This window comes from Coenobita brevimanus, chromosome 117, assembly GCF_032717465.1.
Source record: "Coenobita brevimanus isolate Jiangsu-jjx chromosome 117, ASM3271746v2, whole genome shotgun sequence".
Lineage (NCBI taxonomy): Eukaryota > Metazoa > Arthropoda > Malacostraca > Decapoda > Coenobitidae > Coenobita > Coenobita brevimanus.
In genome coordinates this window covers 3159443-3179744 of record NC_137070.1, presented here as the reverse complement: position 1 = coordinate 3179744, position 20302 = coordinate 3159443, and the positions used below count along the sequence as shown (strand labels likewise).

General features: G+C 48.8%; 3 protein-coding genes across 3 annotated transcripts in view; 1 reads left to right on the top strand and 2 right to left on the bottom strand.

Annotated features, from left to right (window-relative positions):
* LOC145419037 (histone H4-like) overlaps positions 1-81 on the bottom strand; it is a 312-nt gene extending 231 nt beyond the window's left edge. The window contains exon 1 of the mRNA XM_080287283.1: positions 1-81. This exon is cut by the window's left edge and continues 231 nt beyond it. Within this exon, the coding sequence (XP_080143409.1) occupies positions 1-81 (81 nt within the window).
* A 1250-nt stretch (positions 82-1331) lies between these two features.
* On the top strand, positions 1332-1742 carry LOC145418920 (histone H3-like). Its single transcript, XM_080287178.1, has one exon. The coding sequence runs from the start codon at positions 1332-1334 to the stop codon at positions 1740-1742; it is 411 nt and encodes a 136-aa protein (XP_080143304.1).
* Positions 1743-7646: 5904 nt separating this feature from the next.
* LOC145419124 (histone H2B) lies at positions 7647-8018 on the bottom strand. Its single transcript, XM_080287366.1, has one exon. It carries the CDS (start codon positions 8016-8018, stop codon positions 7647-7649), a length of 372 nt encoding a protein of 123 aa, XP_080143492.1.
* Positions 8019-20302: the final 12284 nt, after the last annotated feature.

Here is a 20302-nt window from a genome sequence, read left to right as displayed (position 1 = left end):
GATGTTGTCACGAAGCACCTTGCAGTGTCGCTTGGCGCCTCCCTTGCCCAGACCCTTGCCGCCTTTGCCTCGACCAGTCATAGTGTCTACAGCTGCTGCTACTGCTCAGACCCAGTAGTGAGTGTCCACTCAGCTCCCAGCACCAACAATGATGACGACCCCGCTTGTTTTGTTGTTGTTGTTTGATATTTACCCACACTTGGTGGGGCACGGGCAAACTAAGAGCCCGTCAGAGAAAAGCCTTAAAAAAAAAAAAAAAAAAAAAAGCAGGATCAATGCCTGAGAGAATTACCGAGGAATAGGGTAGTCCCGCACAGTGCGCAAAATTCTCTGAAAAGATGCATTGCCAACAACCTGAGCTGCATCAAAGACGTCATCCCCAGTACGAGGGAAGCCTCCGCCAGGACATGCAAGAAGCAGTGCTGTGGCCGGACAGTCTAGTAAGTAATGGGATAAAGGGTCGGCAGACCTTGCATAGCAATGGGGGCATGGGTCAGGCTCCAAGCCGGCAACCTGGCGGTAGCACAGGAAACCTAAGCGGAGACAACTAATCTTAACTAGGATAAAGTTGGGTAATCCAGTTGGTATCGGAAGAGGTGAATAAGATGTGGCTGCCGCATACCAGGCAGCCGAGCGTGATCCCTCGGCAATACAGAGTTCATGCTCATCCTTGGTACGCCTGTAGATAGTGGCATACACCTCTGAGAGGACTCGGGTGGCACAAGGGCGAAGCGGAAATGTGACAGCAGGGAGGGTGCTAGCCACACGTGTAGTTGTATCTGCCAGTTCGTTCCCCCAAACGCCAACATGTCCAGAGACCCAGTGAAAAATCACTGAGCCACCACGCTGCTGTATGAATGACGAAATAGTATATATAGCCGTGAGTAGGAAACGGTGAGATGTAAGCGAAAGAGACTCCAGACACTGAAGGGCAGAGAGTGAGTCAGTGTGCAGAACAACTCGCTGATGCTGATGCCGGTAAGCATGACACGATCCCGCTCGCCGACCACCCTTATATAACCCAGCGTCGGTCGTGCAAGTACGAACCTTATCCATTTAACCTTGATTTCAGGCCTAGGCCCCACCCCACCTCCCAGGAGGCCAATCCTAGAGAGGCGTCGTAGCCAGGTCACGCCACAGGGCATGCCAAATTTTGCAAGCAAACCAGGAATGGCATCGAAAAAGCATGAACAGTAAGTCACCGCCATGTACATCACACGCCGACCACTCACACGCCGCCAGTCCGGAGGCAGGAGACATAAAAAGCCGCTGCCAGGCGAGGCGCGCCAACACTCTCGCTCCTCTCACAGCTCCCTCCTCAGTCGCGCGCCATGGCTCGTACCAAGCAGACTGCACGTAAGTCTGCTGGAGGCAAGGCCCCTCGCAAGCAGCTGGCCACCAAAGCCACTCGCAAGTCCGCCCCTGCCACCGGCGGCGTCAAGAAACCCCATCGTTACAGGCCTGGCACTGTGGCCCTGCGTGAGATCCGTCGCTACCAGAAGAGCACTGAGCTGCTTATAAGGAAGCTGCCATTCCAGCGTCTTGTCCGTGACATTGCCCAGGACTTCAAGACTGACCTGCGCTTCCAGTCCTCTGCCGTCATGGCTCTGCAGGAGGCGTCCGAGGCCTATTTGGTCGGTCTCTTTGAGGACACCAACCTGTGTGCCATCCAGGCCAAGCGTGTAACCATCATGCCTAAGGACATCCAGCTGGCCCGCCGCATCCGTGGCGAGCGCGCCTAAAGCGAGAGGCCCCCCACTTCCATCGAAAGAAATCTCGGCCCTTTTCAGGGCCAAAACCCTTCTTCAAAGAGAGATGATGACAGACCCTCAGTTTAGGTTTCCATGTATCAGCTCTTACGCTTTTCCGCAGCGAAGCATGCTCTCACACACACATACAGACGAATGAACTCCATTACTTACATACATGCATGCATTCATTCTTTTTTTTTCTTTTTTTCAATCATTTACCTTTTTTTTTTTTGAGGGGGGGGGAATACTTGCCTATTCGTTTATTTCTTTGACTGATCTGTTGTTCACGTCGCAGTTTTTGTTGTCGTTATTTGCCAGTTTCTTTTACTGACTCAGCGATTCACTCACGCCCTCATAAAGGTACACAGGTTTGCACAACGAGAAAGTCATTCCCGCTGCATATTAGGAGATGCTCTCTATCCGTCATGAACGCAAGAGGAATGCTTCAGTTACTATGCTGGAAAAAAAAAAAATTGAACCCATCGATTTTCGCCTGCAGTTGTGCGTGTGTATGTTTATACTGTACGTATGTATTTGTGTGTCTTTGTGAGCATGTATGTCTGTGTGTACGGACGTATGAGCACACACACACACACACAGACGAATGAACTATACTTATATACTTACATACATGCATTCATTCATTCATCCTTTTTTCAATCATTCATTTACTTTTTTTTTTGTTTTGGGGGGGAGAAGGAACTTACCTATTCGTTTATTTCTTTTGTTGATCTGTTGTTCACGTCGCAGTTTTAAAAAAGGTGAACCTGAACCCATCGATTTTTACCTGCAGTTGTGCGTGTGTATGTATGTAGGTTGTATGTTTATACTGTACGTATGTGTATGTGTGTCTCTTTGTGAGCATGTATGTCTGTGTGTACGGACGTATGAGGGCTTGTGTGTATGTGAGCATGACTTAGTGTGTACGTACATGTGTAGGTCACTGCGTACATAGTATAAATGTATTTGTGCACATGTGTTGTTGTATGTACCTACATATTATAGACTGACATGAATAGGCATGATACGATGTCATGCATGTATTTACTGTACGCCTGTTGAGTGTGTTGGTTGTGTGTGTGTGTGTAGATATTCGCCCCGCACATGTAGGGGCACGGGCAAACGCCCGTCAGGGAAATGGCGGAATCAAGCTCTCGATTCAGAGCAAAGCGGGAACAGCAGGCTGAAGGACGAGGGGGAGCGGGAACAGCAGGCTGAAGGACGAGGGGGAGCGGGAACAGCAGGCTGAAGGACGAGGGGGAGCGGGAACAGCAGGCTGAAGGACGAGAGGAAGGCGGCAGGGGCAGGGGAAGGTGCGATGATCGGTGGAGAAAAACGGCTGGGCAAAGAAGCACCTCAAGGCTGCTCATCAGAGTCGGAGACGTCTGTATACTCGGAGTCGCGATCTATATCCTCATACAACTCCAGCTCCCCCGAGTCCCTAAGGTGAGGTGGAACGCCTAAAGGGGAGTCTTGAAGGACCAGGCTGAAAGCTAGAGTTAAGCCGCGTTCGAACCTGGCGGCGAGGAGCTCACGAGCATCGTCTGACTCGGCAGAGGATGGCAGAAGAAGGGCAGGTGAGAGGCTTGCAGGCGGCGGATCGGTGGTGGAAGTTGTGAGATCAACTCCCTCAGCAGCAGGTGGAAAAACGGGGGAGGAAGGGTCCTCGGCGTCGCGGTGGTCGGGCGAAACGGGGACGGCAGCCCTTTCCCCCTCGGCTGCAGACGGCAAGGCGTGGATCTCAGCAACGGTGGTGATGGTGTCAAGCTCCATGGCTGTGATCAGTGCCGGGTCGGTAGGGGCAGAGACAGACGAGCCAGTCGCCCTGTTGAGGGGTCCGTCCAGGCACAGCCGTTTGCGCGGTGTACGGCGGGGCCGAGGTGGAGGTCGCCGGGACTTGGGCTGCGCAGGAGGCCGCCGGAGACGACGATCTGGGTGAGGGGCTGAATGTGCATCTCCGACAAAGCTCTGGGGGATGACAAGTCTTGGTAGCCCGTTCTCCTCAAAGATCTGAGGGAGGAGAATGTGCAACAGAGCCTTATCACCCCCACAAAAAGCCTGTGCCGTAGCGACGCATATCGAGACTAGGAGATTAGTCTCCCCAGAACACCCAGGATCATGAGCCTGGTGTCTCTGGGCCGTGGGGCGCCGCCGTGCATGGGCAGGGCCCTGCACAGCAGCACCTCCCGGCCCAGTGACATCCGTAGCCTCGGGACCCTTGGGTGACTGACGGAGCCGAAACTCCACAGCCTTACCCTCACCAAGAGAGCGCTGAAAGTGTCGGGGGTTAGGTGCAACGATCCGGAGACTGTGCACGAAAACAGCACAAGTGTCCCGGCGCTTGATGAAGCCGTACCCAGACTTCAAGCTGAACCACACCACCGAACCTGTGATCTTCGTGGCTCCCGGCGGTCTAGAACTACTGCTGGATGCCCCCCTCAACGGGTCGTAGGCGGTGGCAGTAGAGCGCTGGTCGGGCATAGCTGGGAAGGTCTCACTAAGGCGGCAGTGATCCTCCTCCTACGGCTGCTAGACCGGAACTGTGTGTTGGTTGGTACAGGCGGCTTAAGAAGTGCCGGCGGAGTATCCAGAAGTTTTCGGTCAGCGATAGTGTCCATACTCTTCCTTATATCTGTACGAGGTGAAACCTAATATGTAAAATTGTTACAAAAAACAATAAATCCATGACCAGTTAGTTATCTGTATATTTCAAAAATATTGTAGGAAGCAGTTGGTTCGTTACGATAATAGGAATTCCTAAACGGAACTAAGTGATATTTCACAACTGTCGCTCAGGGAGAGTAGGGAATAAATATGTTGTGGAGTTCAAATCTAGCCAGGTAACAGACAGTGATGTTTGGGTAGCGTAAGACTGAACAAAAGGGAGCTTCAATAAACATTGGAAATGGATAAATATTATTTAGAAAATAATTTCCGTTACAATTCTAGGGAATAATTTAAAGTCATTTATTTCCGTTTCCAATGTCTCCATGGACGACGACAGAAAGCGGGAAGGAGGCTTAAGCCAGTAAGCTATTTTACATGTTTCGATCAACACGCACGAAAGGAGATAACATTCACTCAAGGACATGCAGTTAATACACTGCCTTTGGCCAGTTTCCCATGAAGAAAAATCTCAGGATTATTTCATATAAGACAGAGGGCTATCGGTGGGGAAAAAAAAAAAAAAATCGAAATCTGCCTAGATTAGAGTCGGAGCTCCTTGGAGAATGCTACCTTCTGTCAGTGTCTGATATCCTCAGTGCATAATCGATTCGCAAGAGTAATAAAATGCAGAGGTTCATAAACAAATCATTGAGTTCAAAACTTCCGAATAAGCATTTTCTGTCCAGCAGGACATTAAAAAAAAAAGAAAAAAAAGAAAAAAAAAAAACATTGACTGGGAGTTATAGGCGTACTGGCCACCGCGCGCGAAGTTAATACATTTCACATTCATTCAAATCGGGAAAGATAACTAAGTGTTACCATCTAATATATCACTGCCTCCTGTTATTCATTTTACATCCTTATTTTCGCGATATAATATATACGTTATTTGGCATGACGTGATGAAGGCATTGAATGTTTACCTTATATTCGCTGTTTTCATAGAACGTATGGCAGTGGAGAGTGACCGAAGCAATCTGAAACTGTGCCGTCACTTCTTGGGGCGACGGTACGTTGTTGTTGGTTCTTCAGATGAATAAGAAGGCCCGCACGCCCATATTTACTCTTTTATTTTGCCTCTATTGTTTTAACCCCTAACCCTAGTTCAAAACATTTCGATTGTGCCTACGTGCCCATCCCAAACCACCGTTGCCGAAAAAAAAAAAAAAATCTATCTATCTATCTATATACCTAGGCTGCTTCCCCCAAGGAAAGGGAGGTAGCCGAGACAGGACGACACACTCTCCATTTACGCATCCATTTAAACACATTCATTCACATCTTAGCCCCAAAGGGGAGAACGGACAGATCCTCACCGCACCACACCGCACAAGGGTCAACTGCGCAATGCAATCAGTGACATCCGCAGCAGGGCCCGACAGCAGAGCTGGTTTACCCCTGCCACATCATAACATACCCATCCCCTTACCCGCACCTGACCTGACTAGCTGATCAGACCAAATGCGGGAGAATATCCCCTCAGGGCTGCGTCATCACTTATTTATTCACAATTTCTCTCCATTTATTTCTGTCACGCACAGCCACTCTTCCTTGCTCGACAGACATCCCTCTCGCATCCAGCGCTCTCTTCACACTATCCATCCATCCTATTCGTGGTCTTCCTCTCAGCCTTACACCTCTCACATCAGATCTAGTTATCTTTTTCACCAATCGCTCATTATCCATTCTCTCCATATGCCCAAACCATCGCAACACCCTCTGCTCAACTCTACCAGCTATCTCCTGAACAACTCCAGTTCTCCTTCGCACTTCATCATTTCGCACCCGATCCATACGCGTCACTCCACACATACTCCTCAGAACCCTCATCTCCATTACATTCAAACTTTTCCTCTCTGCTACACCCATATTCCATGTTTCAGCCCCATATAATGCAGTCGGTACCACAACACCCTCATACAGCCTTCTCTTTACATCCATTCTAAGCGAACGACATTTAAACACTTTTTTCATTCCTCCCAGCACCTTTCCTACTTCATTTATTTTAAACTTCACTTCTGCATCTATTCTTCCATCCACAGCAACATGTGACCCTAGATATTTAAAACAATCTACCTCCTCAAGCAACTCACCATTCAAAACTATATTCATCCCCCTACCATCTATCAACCTCGTACACTTCATCACTTTACTCTTATTCTCATTTACTTTCAAATTCCTCCTTTCACACACCCTTCCAAACTCCTCTACCAACTGTCTCAATCTCTCCTCTGAATCAGTCACCAGTGCAGTATCATCTGCAAACAGCAGCTGCTTCAGATTCCAATCTCCACCATCAACATTTACCAGACTCAGACCACCTAAAACTCTTGCATTCACCTCCCTTACAGCACCATCCATGTAAATATTAAACAACCAAGGTGACATCACACATCGCTGTCGCAGCCCCACTCTCACGGGAAACCAATCACTCACAGCATTTCCCACTCTTACACATGCTCTACTATTTACATAAAAACTTTTCACCCCTTTTAGTAACCTACCATCAAGTCCATACAATCTTAAAACAGTCCACAAAGCCTCCCTATCAATTCTATCATACGCTTTCTCTAAATCCATAAATGCCCAAAACACATCCTTGCCTTTCGCTAAATACTTTTCACACACTTGTCTCACAGCAAACACCTGATCAACGCATCCCCTCCCTCTCCTAAAGCCACACTGCTCATCACTAATCACTCCCTCTGTACCCTCTCTAACTCTCATAATTAACACTCTACCATACACCTTACCTAGAACACTCAACAGACTTATACCCCTAAAGCTAGTACATTCATACTTATCACCCTTGCCTTTATACAACGGGACCACACAAGCACTTGCCCAGTCAATTGGCACCATACCTTTCTCAAAGCACACATTCAACAATCTTACTAACCAGTCAACAATAGTCACTCCACCACCCTTCAGGCATTCCACAGCACACCCATCCATACCTGCAGCTTTCCCTGTTTTCATCTCCTTTACTGCCTTCTCCACTTCCTCCTTCGTGATCAAAGAATCATTCAACTCTCCCAACACATTTATTCCTTGCACCCTTCCATCCGCCACAATCTCAGCAAATGAAAGGGAAAAAAAAAAAAAAATAGCTGATAAACCAGAGTTCCTGAGAGGAAAATTTGTAAGTCTGTCTTTCCCCTTTTTATCGAAAATCTTGTGGTTCCGATTGGAGCCGGAAATGTTGAAATGGCCAAGAGTGTAACTTCTCTACTTTGAGGAGGTGTACTTGGTGACAGCCTTGGTGCCTTCAGACACGGCGTGCTTGGCCAGCTCGCCAGGGAGGAGCAGCCTGACGGCCGTCTGGATCTCCCGGCTGGTGATGGTTGAACGCTTGTTGTAGTGTGCCAGGCGTGAAGCCTCTGCAGCAATGCGCTCGAAGATGTCATTCACGAAAGAGTTCATGATAGACATCGCCTTGGAGGAAACGCCGGTGTCAGGGTGGACCTGCTTGAGCACTTTGTAGATGTAGATGCTGTAGCTCTCCTTCCTCCTACGCTTCTTCTTCTTGTCTCCCTTGGCAATGGCCTTCTGGGCCTTGCCAGCCTTCTTAGCGGCCTTTCCGGAGGTCTTGGGTGGCATGGCGTCGCTGACGAGTCAGACGGTACTACTACTATGTGCACGGTGCGGGAGCGAGCGAGAGACTGAGTCGACATGGGGGACGCAATACAATACAATACAATGACGTATAGAAAAGGGGGGGAAAGGAAGGAAGGTAAAGAATGATTGTGTATATGTGTAATGAGTGTAATGCAACCAGGACGACGACAACACGTGGTGGCAGGAACTAGGCCTTAGTTTTATCTCCCGGCCTTACTGAGAGATCAGGTTCCTGGTTGCATTGTGTAAGGTGCATTTTTTTTTTTTTTTTTTTTTTTATAGTAGGAGAGGAAGAATTTAGACTAAGAGAAAGAGTGTCGGGGCTTAACCCAACGTGCGTGTGTTTGGTGTTGGGGAGGGGGGGGGGGTCTCGCACGTGCACAGTGTTGTTACTTAAGGGAGGGAGGAGTGAGTCGCTACGGCTTTCTCTGCCAAGCATTGGCTTATTGGCTGCCTCTCAGGTTCATCTGATTTCCGGCTCCAGGAGCCTGGGTAGGATAATAGGATAGGGGTGTTGGGTAAGGTGTTGTAGCCCTAGGGGGCTTGGGTAGGGGGATAAGGAAAGGGGAGGGGTGGAGGAAGGTGGTTATCTTGATGGGGTGGTCAAGGTCGGGGTCTGGGGTGCTGGATATGAGGATGGCGTGTGAATGCGTGGCTGCCGTGATCTTGATAGTGGGTGTAGGGGTGGTTTGAGTCTTAATGAGTTGCTGGGTGTGAATTAATAATTAATGAAAGGATCAATAATAAATAAATTAGTGGTAATTAAGTAAACAATGGGGTTGGTGCAGGTCTTGCGTCAGGGTGGAAGAGGTTGGCTAGAGGTCGTGTGGGGGGTGTGATCCGGGTGAAAAAGTCGATGAAGTCAGTGTGAACGTCGGTGAGTTTGGTGATTTGTTTTTGTTGTAGGTGGTGAAGGTAAGTGTTGATGGGTGGAATGTTGGCGCGTTCATGAGAGTGTATGTTGGTGATAAAATCATCCCATCGTATGCTCAGTGCCCAACGTATGGCTTTATTTTGAACTTTCTGTAAATTTAGAATGTTGCTTTTGGCCGAAAGAGATAGACTTAACGGTGAATACGTGAGCAGTGGTCTGATCAGTGCTTTATACAAATGAAATTTAGTTGATGGTGTTGCACTACGGAACCGGTATATTTGTGTTAGTGCAGTGCCAGCCACGCCTGCCTTACCTCGTATGTGATGATGAAATTTGAAGTTTTTATCGTATGTAAGACCAAGTACGGTGCAAGTATTCCTAATGGGAATGGGAACGCGATCGGGATCACGCGAATTTAGAAAAAGTGGGCGGGGATTAGCTGATTTAATACGAAAATATGTTACTGTGCATTTCAAGGGATTCGCTTGAATTCGCCACTTCTGCTCCCATCGTGCAATTCGATCCAGCTCTACGCTCGCTTTGTTCGTAATTCCGTCAATTGTCGTTGATCGTACAAGTTGAGTAATGTCGTCTGCGTATTGAATGGTGAGTGAATCGTCATGTAGTGGGGTGGGGATGTCATTTGTGTAGAGTGTGTAGAGGGTGGGTGCAAGGACGGAGCCCTGAGGTACACCTGCGTGAAGCAATATTACAAATGACCCACGTGGGAAAGCAGATATCTTTGCTAGTACCTTTGCAAGAAACTCTACCATAGATGATACCAGCCAGAATGTCTCAGTACTGGAACTTGATTCTCCCGAAATTGCCCCACTTAAAATACAGACAAGATTTGTAAAATCCATCCTAGACAATTTACCTACCAACAAAGCTCCAGGTCCAGATGGAATTCCGCCAATTGTTTTGAAAAAGTGTTCCCCTGAACTTGCCTCTGTCCTAGCTAAATTATTCAGACTATGCATACGTACTTCTTTATTCCCAAATTCATGGAAAGAAGCCAATATCCACCCAGTTCCGAAGAAAGGAAGTTCGTCTGACCCCTCCAATTACAGACCAATAGCTATCACATCTTCTCTTGGTAAGGTATTTGAAACTTTAATTAATAAGCATATTGTTAAACATCTTGAATCCAACAACTTAATTAATGATAGACAATACGGTTTTCGCCACGAAAGATCCACCATTGACATACTCAATCTCTTAACTCATACCATCCATCAATCAATTGATCTTTTTGGAGAAACTCATGCAGTAGCTCTTGATATCTCTAAAGCTTTCGACAGAGTATGGCACCGTTCCCTGCTGTCCAAACTCCCTTGCTATGGACTAACGTCTTTTGTTCCTTTGATTTCTTCTTATCTTAGTGACAGGAAAATAAGAGTAAAAGTAGATGATGTATATTCGAATTTCCACTCAATTAACACCGGCGTGCCGCAGGGATCAGTTCTGGCGCCAACCCTATTTCTGGTACATATTAATGATCTCTTATCTGTCACTCACAATCCCATTCACTCATATGCAGATGACTCAACACTACATAGTTCATTCACACTCAGACATCCATTTACAAAGTCTAATATCTCTACCTCTCAACTCAATACAGCCATCTCCATAAATGAAGATCTATCTACAATCAGTGAATGGGGACAAAACAACCTTGTCTCTTTTAATGCTAGTAAAACTAAATATATACAGTTTACCAATAGACAGATATTGCCAGACTCGTACATTACCTTCAGTGCTACTAATATTCCCATCTCCAAAAGTATTGAAATTCTTGGTGTCTCACTTAACAGTGCCCTCAGCTGGACCTCTCATGTCAGATCACTTGCTAAAACCGCCTCAAAGAAACTTGGATTATTGTACAGAGTCCGTAACTTCTTCGCCGATGAGCAGTTAGCTATAATTTATAAGAGTCATGTGCGCTCTCAGCTTGAATATTGCTCACCCTTGTGGAATGGTTGTGGAGAGGTTGCATTAAGGCAACTAGACAAAATTCAGAATAAAGCTGTTAGAATCATTAACAACCCTGCCATTACATATAAACTACCTCCCCTGCAAGTAAGAAGGAATGTTGCCTCCCTTGCATTATTTTACAGATATTTTTTTGGCAAATGCTCAGACGAAGTTGCGTCCATGGTGCCACCTCTCCATGCCTTCCCTCGTGCTACACGGGCATCTGGTAGCGCTCATGACTGGAATGTCACTCAACCATATTGCAGAACTTCTGCCTATCAGAATTCTTTCATTCCCCGAACTGCATCTCTCTGGAACTCGCTTCCCCAGAGTTGTTTTCCTCCAAATTTCAACCTACAACTCTTCAAGTCTAACTGTTACAGATATTTTATGAACAGAGGACACCAGTAATCTGGTGTATGGATTATTTTTTTTTCTCCATTTGTTTTTCCTTCCTCCGTTCTGTTAAAAAAAAAAAAAAAAAAAAAAAAAAAAAAAATTGTGCGGTTGTCTAGAAAATTGCAAAGTAGTTTTTTAATGAGTGAAGGGAAGTTGAATTGTTCGCAGATTTTGTACTTCAGGCCTGCGTGCCAAACAGAGTCAAATGCACGTTTGACGTCACGAGTAATAAGGGCTGTCTTGTATGCATTGCGGATGTTTTGGTTGATATGTAAGTAATTGGTGATGATGTTTAGGGCGTCCTGTGTGGATCGTCTAGGTCTGAAACCAAACTGTCTGGGGGAAAGAAGGTTTTCGTCTTCTAAGTATTGCCGTAATCTAATGTTGATGATTCGTTCGAAAGTTTTTCCTAACACTTCTAGTAAACTAATGGGCCTGAAGTTTAAAGGGTCTGTTGTTGTCTTGTCTTTTTTAGGGATTAGAGTAGCTGTCGCGATCTTAAACGAGTCCGGAAAGTAGCCGGATGCCAAGGCAGCGTTGTATAAGTGTGTAAGTGCATTTATGAATGTGTTTGGGAGGTGTTTGAGTATGTGATGTCCGATGCCTGTGGCACCCGGCGCCTTCTTTGGAGTTCTAGCGAGCATAGACTTGACTTCTTCGACTAGTATGGGAGCAGTGAGGGGGTTATGTATGTCTAGATTATTTATGTGTATGTTTGCGTCTGGTGTGATATGTTCGTGGAGAGTGTGAAGGTGTTGTTCTATATGTCTTATGTGACGTGTTGCGGCAGGATGAGGAGGGTTAGGGTGGTATACTTGTTGCCATGCGTTTTTAAATGTGTTTGTGATTTCCCTGGGATCTGTGATTTCTCTGTTGTTAGCAATTAATTTTCTTACTCTAGGTAAGTTACAGCCCTTGAGTCGGCGAATGTGTTTCCAGAATTCCCAGGGTTTAGTTTTCCTGTGTTGTTGTGCAGTTTGTATGAGGCGTCGCCAGTGTGCATTGTGGTCGGATTCAAGGCTATTGATTACATGTGTCCGAAGATGTGATAGGTCGAACCGTACTTGGCCTAAGTTGTTTTTGTTTAGTTCAAACCGACGACGGTAACACACTAGGAATCGTTGTGTTCGTATGGATGGTATGAATGTGTGTATAGGTATGTGTGTGGTTGTGGGTATGGTAATGTTGGCAGTGTTGAGTATGCATGTGTGTAGGTATTTACATTGTTCTTCTATGTCAGTGTGGTGTTTTCCCTCATAGTCAGTGGTGTATTCTTGTTCTGAAAGGGTTTGTGTAAAGGCATCCCAGTCTGCATGTAGGTAGTCATAGTGTGGTGTACTGGGGATCAGGATCGGGTTGGTGGAGATGGACATTATGATGGGGATGTGATCAGACCCAGACATGGGGCCGGGGGTGATGTGGTGATGAAAAATGTTAAATGATCTGTTGGTGAAGATGAGATCTGGCTTACCTGATCCCCTAGGTGTAAATGTTGTGAGAAAATCAGGTCCTAGGAAATTTAATCTTTTGTGTTGGTATATGGTGAACATTTGTCTTCCATGATTGTTGGTTGTGCTGTGTTGGAATGTCCCGTGTTGTGCATTTAGGTCTGAAATGAATAGTGTTGGTGCAGTGTTGTTGAAGAGTCTGTTTATGTCTGTGAAGGGGATGCCAGTGTTGGGTCTGGTGTATGTGGTGGAGACTATGAGGGGGCCAAGAGTAGTGTGTGTTTTAACTGCAAGGAAATGTCTGTGTGTCCATGTTGTGATGAAGTCGTGTTTAATTGTGCCTTTAATCATGATAGCAACTCCGTCGTGTGGACCCTCGTCGGTTTGAAGTGTAGTGTAGCCATAGTGTTTGATTTTTCTGGTGTTGTTGGTGCAAGTGCTGTTGAGTAATATTATGTCTGGGTCGTGTTCGTGAATGAGTTGAGTAAGTAGGTGCCTGTTTGCGTAATAGTGTCTAATGTTAAACTGGATGATTTTAAGCATGATGGTGATCGTGTTGAACTGAGTCTGAATGGGCTATGTATGTGGTATTTGTGGGTGAGGCAGGGGAGAAGGATGGGGTTCTCTTTTTGGGAGGGGGGGCACTGCGTTTTCTGGAGCGTGATTGATGAGTGTGAACTGAAGGGGAGAGGGAGGAGGGGGATTCGGGAGAGTCAGCTGCCTTGCGTTTGCAAGAGACGCTGCGATCTCGATCGCAGGTGAGGGGGGTGGTTGGGGTAGGTGGAGGGGGCATGGGGTTAGGTTGGTTAGGGGTTGTGCTGGTGGAGGGAGATGGGGTTGGGGGCTGGGTGGTTTGGTTAGGATGACGTGAATCAGCAGGAGGAGGGATGGTGGGGGGGGAAGATGGGAGTGCTTTTGAGGATGCAGGAGTGGGATGAGGTTTAGGGTGAGTGGGTGTGGTGGGTGGGTTGGAAGTGCAGGGGGATGAATGAGAGGTGGAGGGGATGGGAGGGGGTAAGGTAGGAGGGACTGAGGTGTTGCCAGTTTGCTGTGAAGGGGGGATGAAGATGTGGGGCGATTTCTTGGCTGTGTGCCATGAAGGGGGGATGACAATGGTGGACATATTGTTGGCGGCTAGAGCATCATTGATAAGGGATGCAAAGGGCACATCAGAGTACAGAGCTTGGGCTAGGGCGGACATGACAACTGCGGTAACGTTGGGGGGGAAGGGTGAAATGGAAGATGGACTGGGAGGGGTGGTGTTGGTGGGTGTTGGATGAGTGGTGGGTGCTTGAGTTTGGGGCTGTGAGTTCTGAGTGGCTTGGGCATATGACATGGTGGATGAAGTTTGTTGGGGTGCTGTGTATGATTGAGGCGTGTTGATATGCTGTGCGGGCTGGCAGTTAGCCCTTAAGTCCTTTAGCAGATTTTTTCTAATAGGGCAGTTTCCGGCGATTGCAATGTGTCCTTCGCCACAATTGATACATTTAGTAGTAGTGCTAGTGCAGTTTGTATGGAAATGACCTTGGGCAGAGCACTTTGAGCATATTTGAGTTTTTTGGCATGATCGAGTTGGATGCCCATATTGGTAACATCTAAAGCATTGAGCAAGATCAAACCACTGTTCGAGTCTAAGGTTGCTGGGTGGGATGATTGTGTTGAACGCTTTGACACCGTGTGAATGAAGTTTCTGTACCTCTTGAGGTGAAGCACAGAGAATCTTGATGTTGTTTGAATTGTCAAAGCGAACAATGTGGGTGGCGTGAATGTCGTTTTTCAGGGACAGTTCAGTCATGAGGTCATCATCGGTGTGTCTGAGAACATATTTGGTAACATTACGGGCAATTATTGTACAGGCAGCTTTTAGCTCAGGAGTTGAGATCAGTTCATATCCAGCCTGGGAGTATTTGGGCAGGTTACTGGGGGAGAGGTATGAATCTAGACGAGTCTGAGAGGCCAAGGTGATCTTAATGATTTTATCTTTTGCACTAGAAAAAAGGTTAACAAAGGGAGTTTCAGTGATGCAAAAAAAGGTCTGACCAGGGTCTGAAGGCAGGGAGGGGAGGGTACATTTAAACTTAACTGAGAAAGCCATCATTAATCAAGGGGGAGGGAGGGGGAGAGTGTAGCGCATGACGTTAATAAAAGAGGGGGAAGAAACCAATCACCACACTTTTGCATAGATCCCGGGGTGCAATGGGTGTGCAGGATGAGGTGTTGGCGCCGTTACCCTGATCACTAAACTTGTTGTGAGAGCAGGGTGGTTCCAGATTGTTAGGACCGAAGTCCTAACCAATCTATCACCAGCAAGATGGGAAGGAAGTAGGAGAACAAAAGGCAGAGTCTCTCAGGTGCACGGCTATATCTCCTGGACCCCCGTCTACTGTTATGGCCGTGGCCCCAACAAGGTAGTGGGGGGGTCCCGGAAGTATCTCCGAATTCACAAAAGAGCAGGGGTTAGTAATAAAAGAGAAATTAGAAGAAGACAGGAAAAGAGGTAGGAGGAATAATGTGAGTAAATTTTATTATGAGGTGATGAATGGGTGAAGTTTATGAAATGAGGTGATAAGTGGGCGGGTAACACATGCCGACAAAGTCGTTAGCAGCTGATAAGGCAGGGAGTCACAGAGTGAGAGCTGAGCGAGCGAGCGGTCGAGACACGCGTGCTTCTGGCTGGGCGTCGTCACCAAGTGATGGGGGACGCGCTTGCTGAAATCCTTATATGTGATTGCTGCCCGATCGCAGCCCGGCTTCTGCCTCCTTCCCATTCGCGGGTGGGATGGGGGCGGATCGGGAAGACGGGTATTAAAGGGAAGGTCGCGGACGGGTGACCACCTCTCGCCGAGGCAACACCTCCACCGCTGTTCCCGGCGGGACCAGCTCTCCACAGCAGCCGCACCAGCCAAGGGGCGGGCCTGTCCTCTCCACCTTCGGGAGTGCCCCGGTCAGCCCATCAGGAGATGTAGGCCGTCCGCCCTTTCCATGGCCGACCGCCATTCCTCCGATACTACCTTGACCGGGGTTGTGCCCCTTGCGTCCACCAGGACTGGGCCTACCCTCCACGCCACCACCTGCTGCTGTGGAGAGCTGGAGCGAGTCCGATGGGGGTTGAGGGCAGAGTTCGGGACTTCGACCTGAGCTTCGGCGCCCTACCATCGGCGCCGGTTTGTCTATCAAGCTCTCGTCCCTCTCTGCCCTCCGTTAACATCGAAGCAGCCGGCCGCGAAACACCACCGAGTCGTATGGGGTCATCCACCTGAGCCTGCCGGCGCCCTCTCTATCGGCGCCGCCCTGTCTACCGCTCACGCCCCGTTGTCTCCTCCATCATCGGGCTGTTTTTTCACCATCGCCTCGTTCCCTTCCTCTGCCGCCCTTGCCCTGTCTGCACGTCGTCGTCCCTGCTATGCTCCATTTTTGGAGCTTTTTTCGCCTCTTCTGCGACGGGCTCTTTTGTTTGCCCGTTCCCCACCACGTCGTGGGGAGAATATCAACAACAACAACAACGACGGGTGACCGGACTCTCCTCTTCAGTTCTGGCCTAGCAGTCGTTGTGACAACACCTCTTCCCCTGTCTCCCAGATACTGAAACGCGGATAGCTCTTACCGTAGACTTTCGCAGTCGTTTTTCTATCGTAGCCAGATCAAGCTTTCCTCACCACAGCGTTCAGTGATCTCGTGTTTTTCTTTTTTTTTTTTTTTCTGTTCCGATATCAGCTGCTTTTCCAGCTGCCACCTTAGAGTCCCTGCCGTAGTCCGACGCCGAACCCTGAAGGAATACCGTTAGGGTATCTCCATGAGGGGGGGGCCTTAGAGGCCTGGTTATAGGAGGCGGCAAGGGTTGGCTCTGTTAGGGCTAGGTTAGGCAAGACCCTCACGGGGCAGTGACGGGGTCTCCTGCGTCGCCCTTTAGAGGGCGGGGAGTTAGGCCCCCCCGTTACTGTAGGGAACTGCCGGATTGCAGCTGATAATTTGTTTATTTTCTTGTTTCTCTCATCGCTCTGTTAAAGTATACACATAGGTTCATGCACATACATTCATGTATATTCGAAGTATACATGGGTGTATGAGTATGTACATGTTTGTATACTAGAAATGAGCCATGGATAAACAACTGAATAAATAAATACCTAAGTATATATATATATATATATATATATATATATATATATATATATATATATATATATATATATATATAATTTTTTTTTTTTTTTTTTTTTAGATCACTCTTTCGCCATGAGCTCCGACGTTCAGCGAGCCGCACCCACTTCGGAAGCAGAGTCAGCAGAGGCTCCACCCACATCTCCCAGAAAGCGCTCCTCTGCTAAGAAACCAAGACTCACTGGCCCAGAATACGACTGTGACGACTTCTTTTCCTCCACTCCTGCCATGGAAACCGAGGATCTCCCTGCCGACCAACCCGGACCTGATCCAGACCTTACTGACAACGCCGCCTCGCCCTCAGTTCCTGAGCACACACCCCGATCCGCCGCCACCCTGGCGCCCTCAGACACTGATGACGGTTTCACCCTTGTCACAAAAAGAAGAAGGCAGGAAAAAAGACTCAACCACCTGTCTGATACCAACACCTCACATCCTGCAACCCACCACCCCCGTACCCACCCACAAGCATCCCACCCCGTTACAGACACTACCAGAGCTCCACCCCAACCACACTCCAAACTCCCAGCATTCCTCATTGCTCCTAACGATGCCTTCCCCATGACCTACGACATAGTCACTGCCATCGAGACCGAGCACCCCCACCTCAAATTCAAACTTGAAGCCACTAAAAACCTGAATACCATCATTATTCCCCTTGACGAAGCCACCTTGCATGCCCTTAACGACTTGAACACTGTAGCAGGCAAAACCATCGATCTAAAGAAATTAGACCCAAATCTCGCAACACGCAAATTTGTCGTACAGCGCTATCCCCTAAATTTTCCCCTACAACCCGTCCTCAACCACATCCAGGTGGAGACAGCCCAGCGGTGCGAAGTCAGGGGGGAACCCACCAGACAGGTACTCATCACACTGAGAGGCCCTATCCCACCAAACCTCAATTTAAACTCATGGGGCACTTTCGACCTTCGCCCCTACACCCCAGAACCACTTCAGTGTTTCAACTGCCAAAGGTTTGGACACCACCAAACAAGGTGCACCCGCCCTCCGACATGCGCCATATGCAGCAGGCGCCACCCCACGCAACAGTGCCTCGACAAAATCAAGGCAAAGCAACCCGTCATAGCCAAGTGCCCAAACTGCCAAGGGAACCACCATGCGTGGAACAAGATCTGCCCTGCCCGGAAAGAACAAGTTCAGAGGGGCATCGACAGGGAGCAACGCTGGGTCCAAGAAAGGGTAATAACATCACCTGCACCACCTGGAAACTTCACATGGGGTCAGCAAACCACCACAGCCCCTCAAGTCCTCACACATGCAGACTTTCCACCCCTACCATCAGACAAGCAGATTCCCCCAGAGACCCATCACCGCCGGCTGAGCCCACCAACCCATCAAACTGCAACACCAGCTCTGTCCTCCCAACAGCCCCCCATCACACATCCAAAGCTGGACACTGGCACTCAGACCGAATCCGAGGTCTCCACCCAAACCCCCCCTCCTGCCCCCACACTGACAACAGACCACATGATAATCACCAAAGACGACCTCCGAGTCCTAGGTCAGCAGTTAGGCGAAGCCATTGCAATCGGGATCGCCCTACAGATAGGCCGCCCCATCAACCCAGAACCAATCCTCCTGATTGCCGACAGAACAGTCAACGACTGGATGGAAAATCCCCTACCCCCCGACACCTCCAGCTCAGATCTACTGTCCACCACCACCCCGACACAGACAACAGAGCAACCCACCACGACCCCCACCACTACCGAACACACAACCCCCCACAGCACACTCCGTACACACAAACACAAGCAGCCAGCACCACAACCCTCTACATGTCCAGCCCCCGAAAACCCAAGGAGCCGATCTTCATCCAAAAACAGATCCCACAAACACGCACACAGCGCCCCCACAGACACAAGCAAACCAACACACACTACGAACAAGTCACCACACAGACAGCGCTCACGATCCCCCATACTGACACCCACAGACACAGAGAAATAACAAGTTCCCTCCCTTCTACTCACAGTCAATCACGCCCCCCCTCCACCTCAAAGCTTCGTATTCTACAGTGGAACATCCTCGGTGCAACAGGTAAGCGCTCCTTGCTGGAAGAAGCAGCACACCAAGACCATATCGACATCTTCCTCCTCCAGGAGACGCTACTTACCGAACACCGCCCACTACGTCTACGAGGCTTTAACACCTTCCTCCTGCCACGAGCCCACGGAGGCCCTCGGGGGTGTGCCATCCTGGTGCACAACCACATCCCCACCTCTGCCATCGACCCCCTCCCAACCTGCGGCGGCTCCATCGAACTCCAGGGAATCACCATCACCCTCGCAAATGGCCATCTCAACATTTACAACATCTACCGTCCCCCCACAGCCGAAGCAAACCTCGGGGAGCTCTTCACGCTCTCCACCACCGAACAGATTTTCATCGGTGGCGACCTAAACGCTCACCACCCCTGTCTCGGCTCAAGCAGAATAGCAAATGCCACCGGACGTCACATCGCCGAGCTGCTGGAAGACATACCTAACATACACGTCCTCAATGACCCTCAAATTCCAACCCACTTACATGGCGGCAGGCTGGACCTCTCCTTTGTCTCCTCAGATCTTGCCACCCTCACAAAATGGGAGGTACACCCCACCCTCACCTCCGACCACCATGCCATCATATGTACCATTGACGTGGCTGTAATTCCCAAACCCCCCGGGCCCCCACCCAGATGGAACACCAAGCAAGCCAACTGGGCCCTCTTCTCCTCCACACTAGAGGAACTAACTTCCCATACTTCCCCTCTCGACCTCGATGAACACGCTGCCTGTCTGACAGATGCCTTCCGTGCCGCCGCTGAAACATCCATCCCGAAAACCACTGTCCCTCGAGTCCACCACAAAGACCATTGGTTCTTTTGCGACAGAGTGCGCGAACTCAATCACCGGCTTAACAGGGCAAAAAAGCTGTACAGAGCCCACCCCACACCTGAAGCACTCCAGTACCTGCAAGCAGTCATCAGTCATTCAATAGCAGAGAAAAATGACATAAAGGAGAAGTGGTTGGAGTGGTGCCAGTCGCTCGGGGCTTATTCAAAACTTGGGGACATATGGAAAAAATTACGAGCTGTCTCGAACCCCCGCCCTGCTCGGCCTCCCTCACACCCGGATCCACAAGGCGAAGCCGAAAGGCTGGCTGTAACTTTTGCCCACAGAACCTCTCCCAATCAACTCCCAGAAGGCACTAGACGCCGGCAGGAAGCATTACACGAGACAAGATCAGAACTCATCCTGGCGAACAAGACCAGCCCAGCTGACACTGACCACCTCTTCACCATTCATGAGCTTAATCAGGCCCTCAAGTCCAGTTCAGACACCGCCCCAGGCCCCGACGGAATTACCTATTCTATGATTGACAATGCTGGACCCACAGCCAAG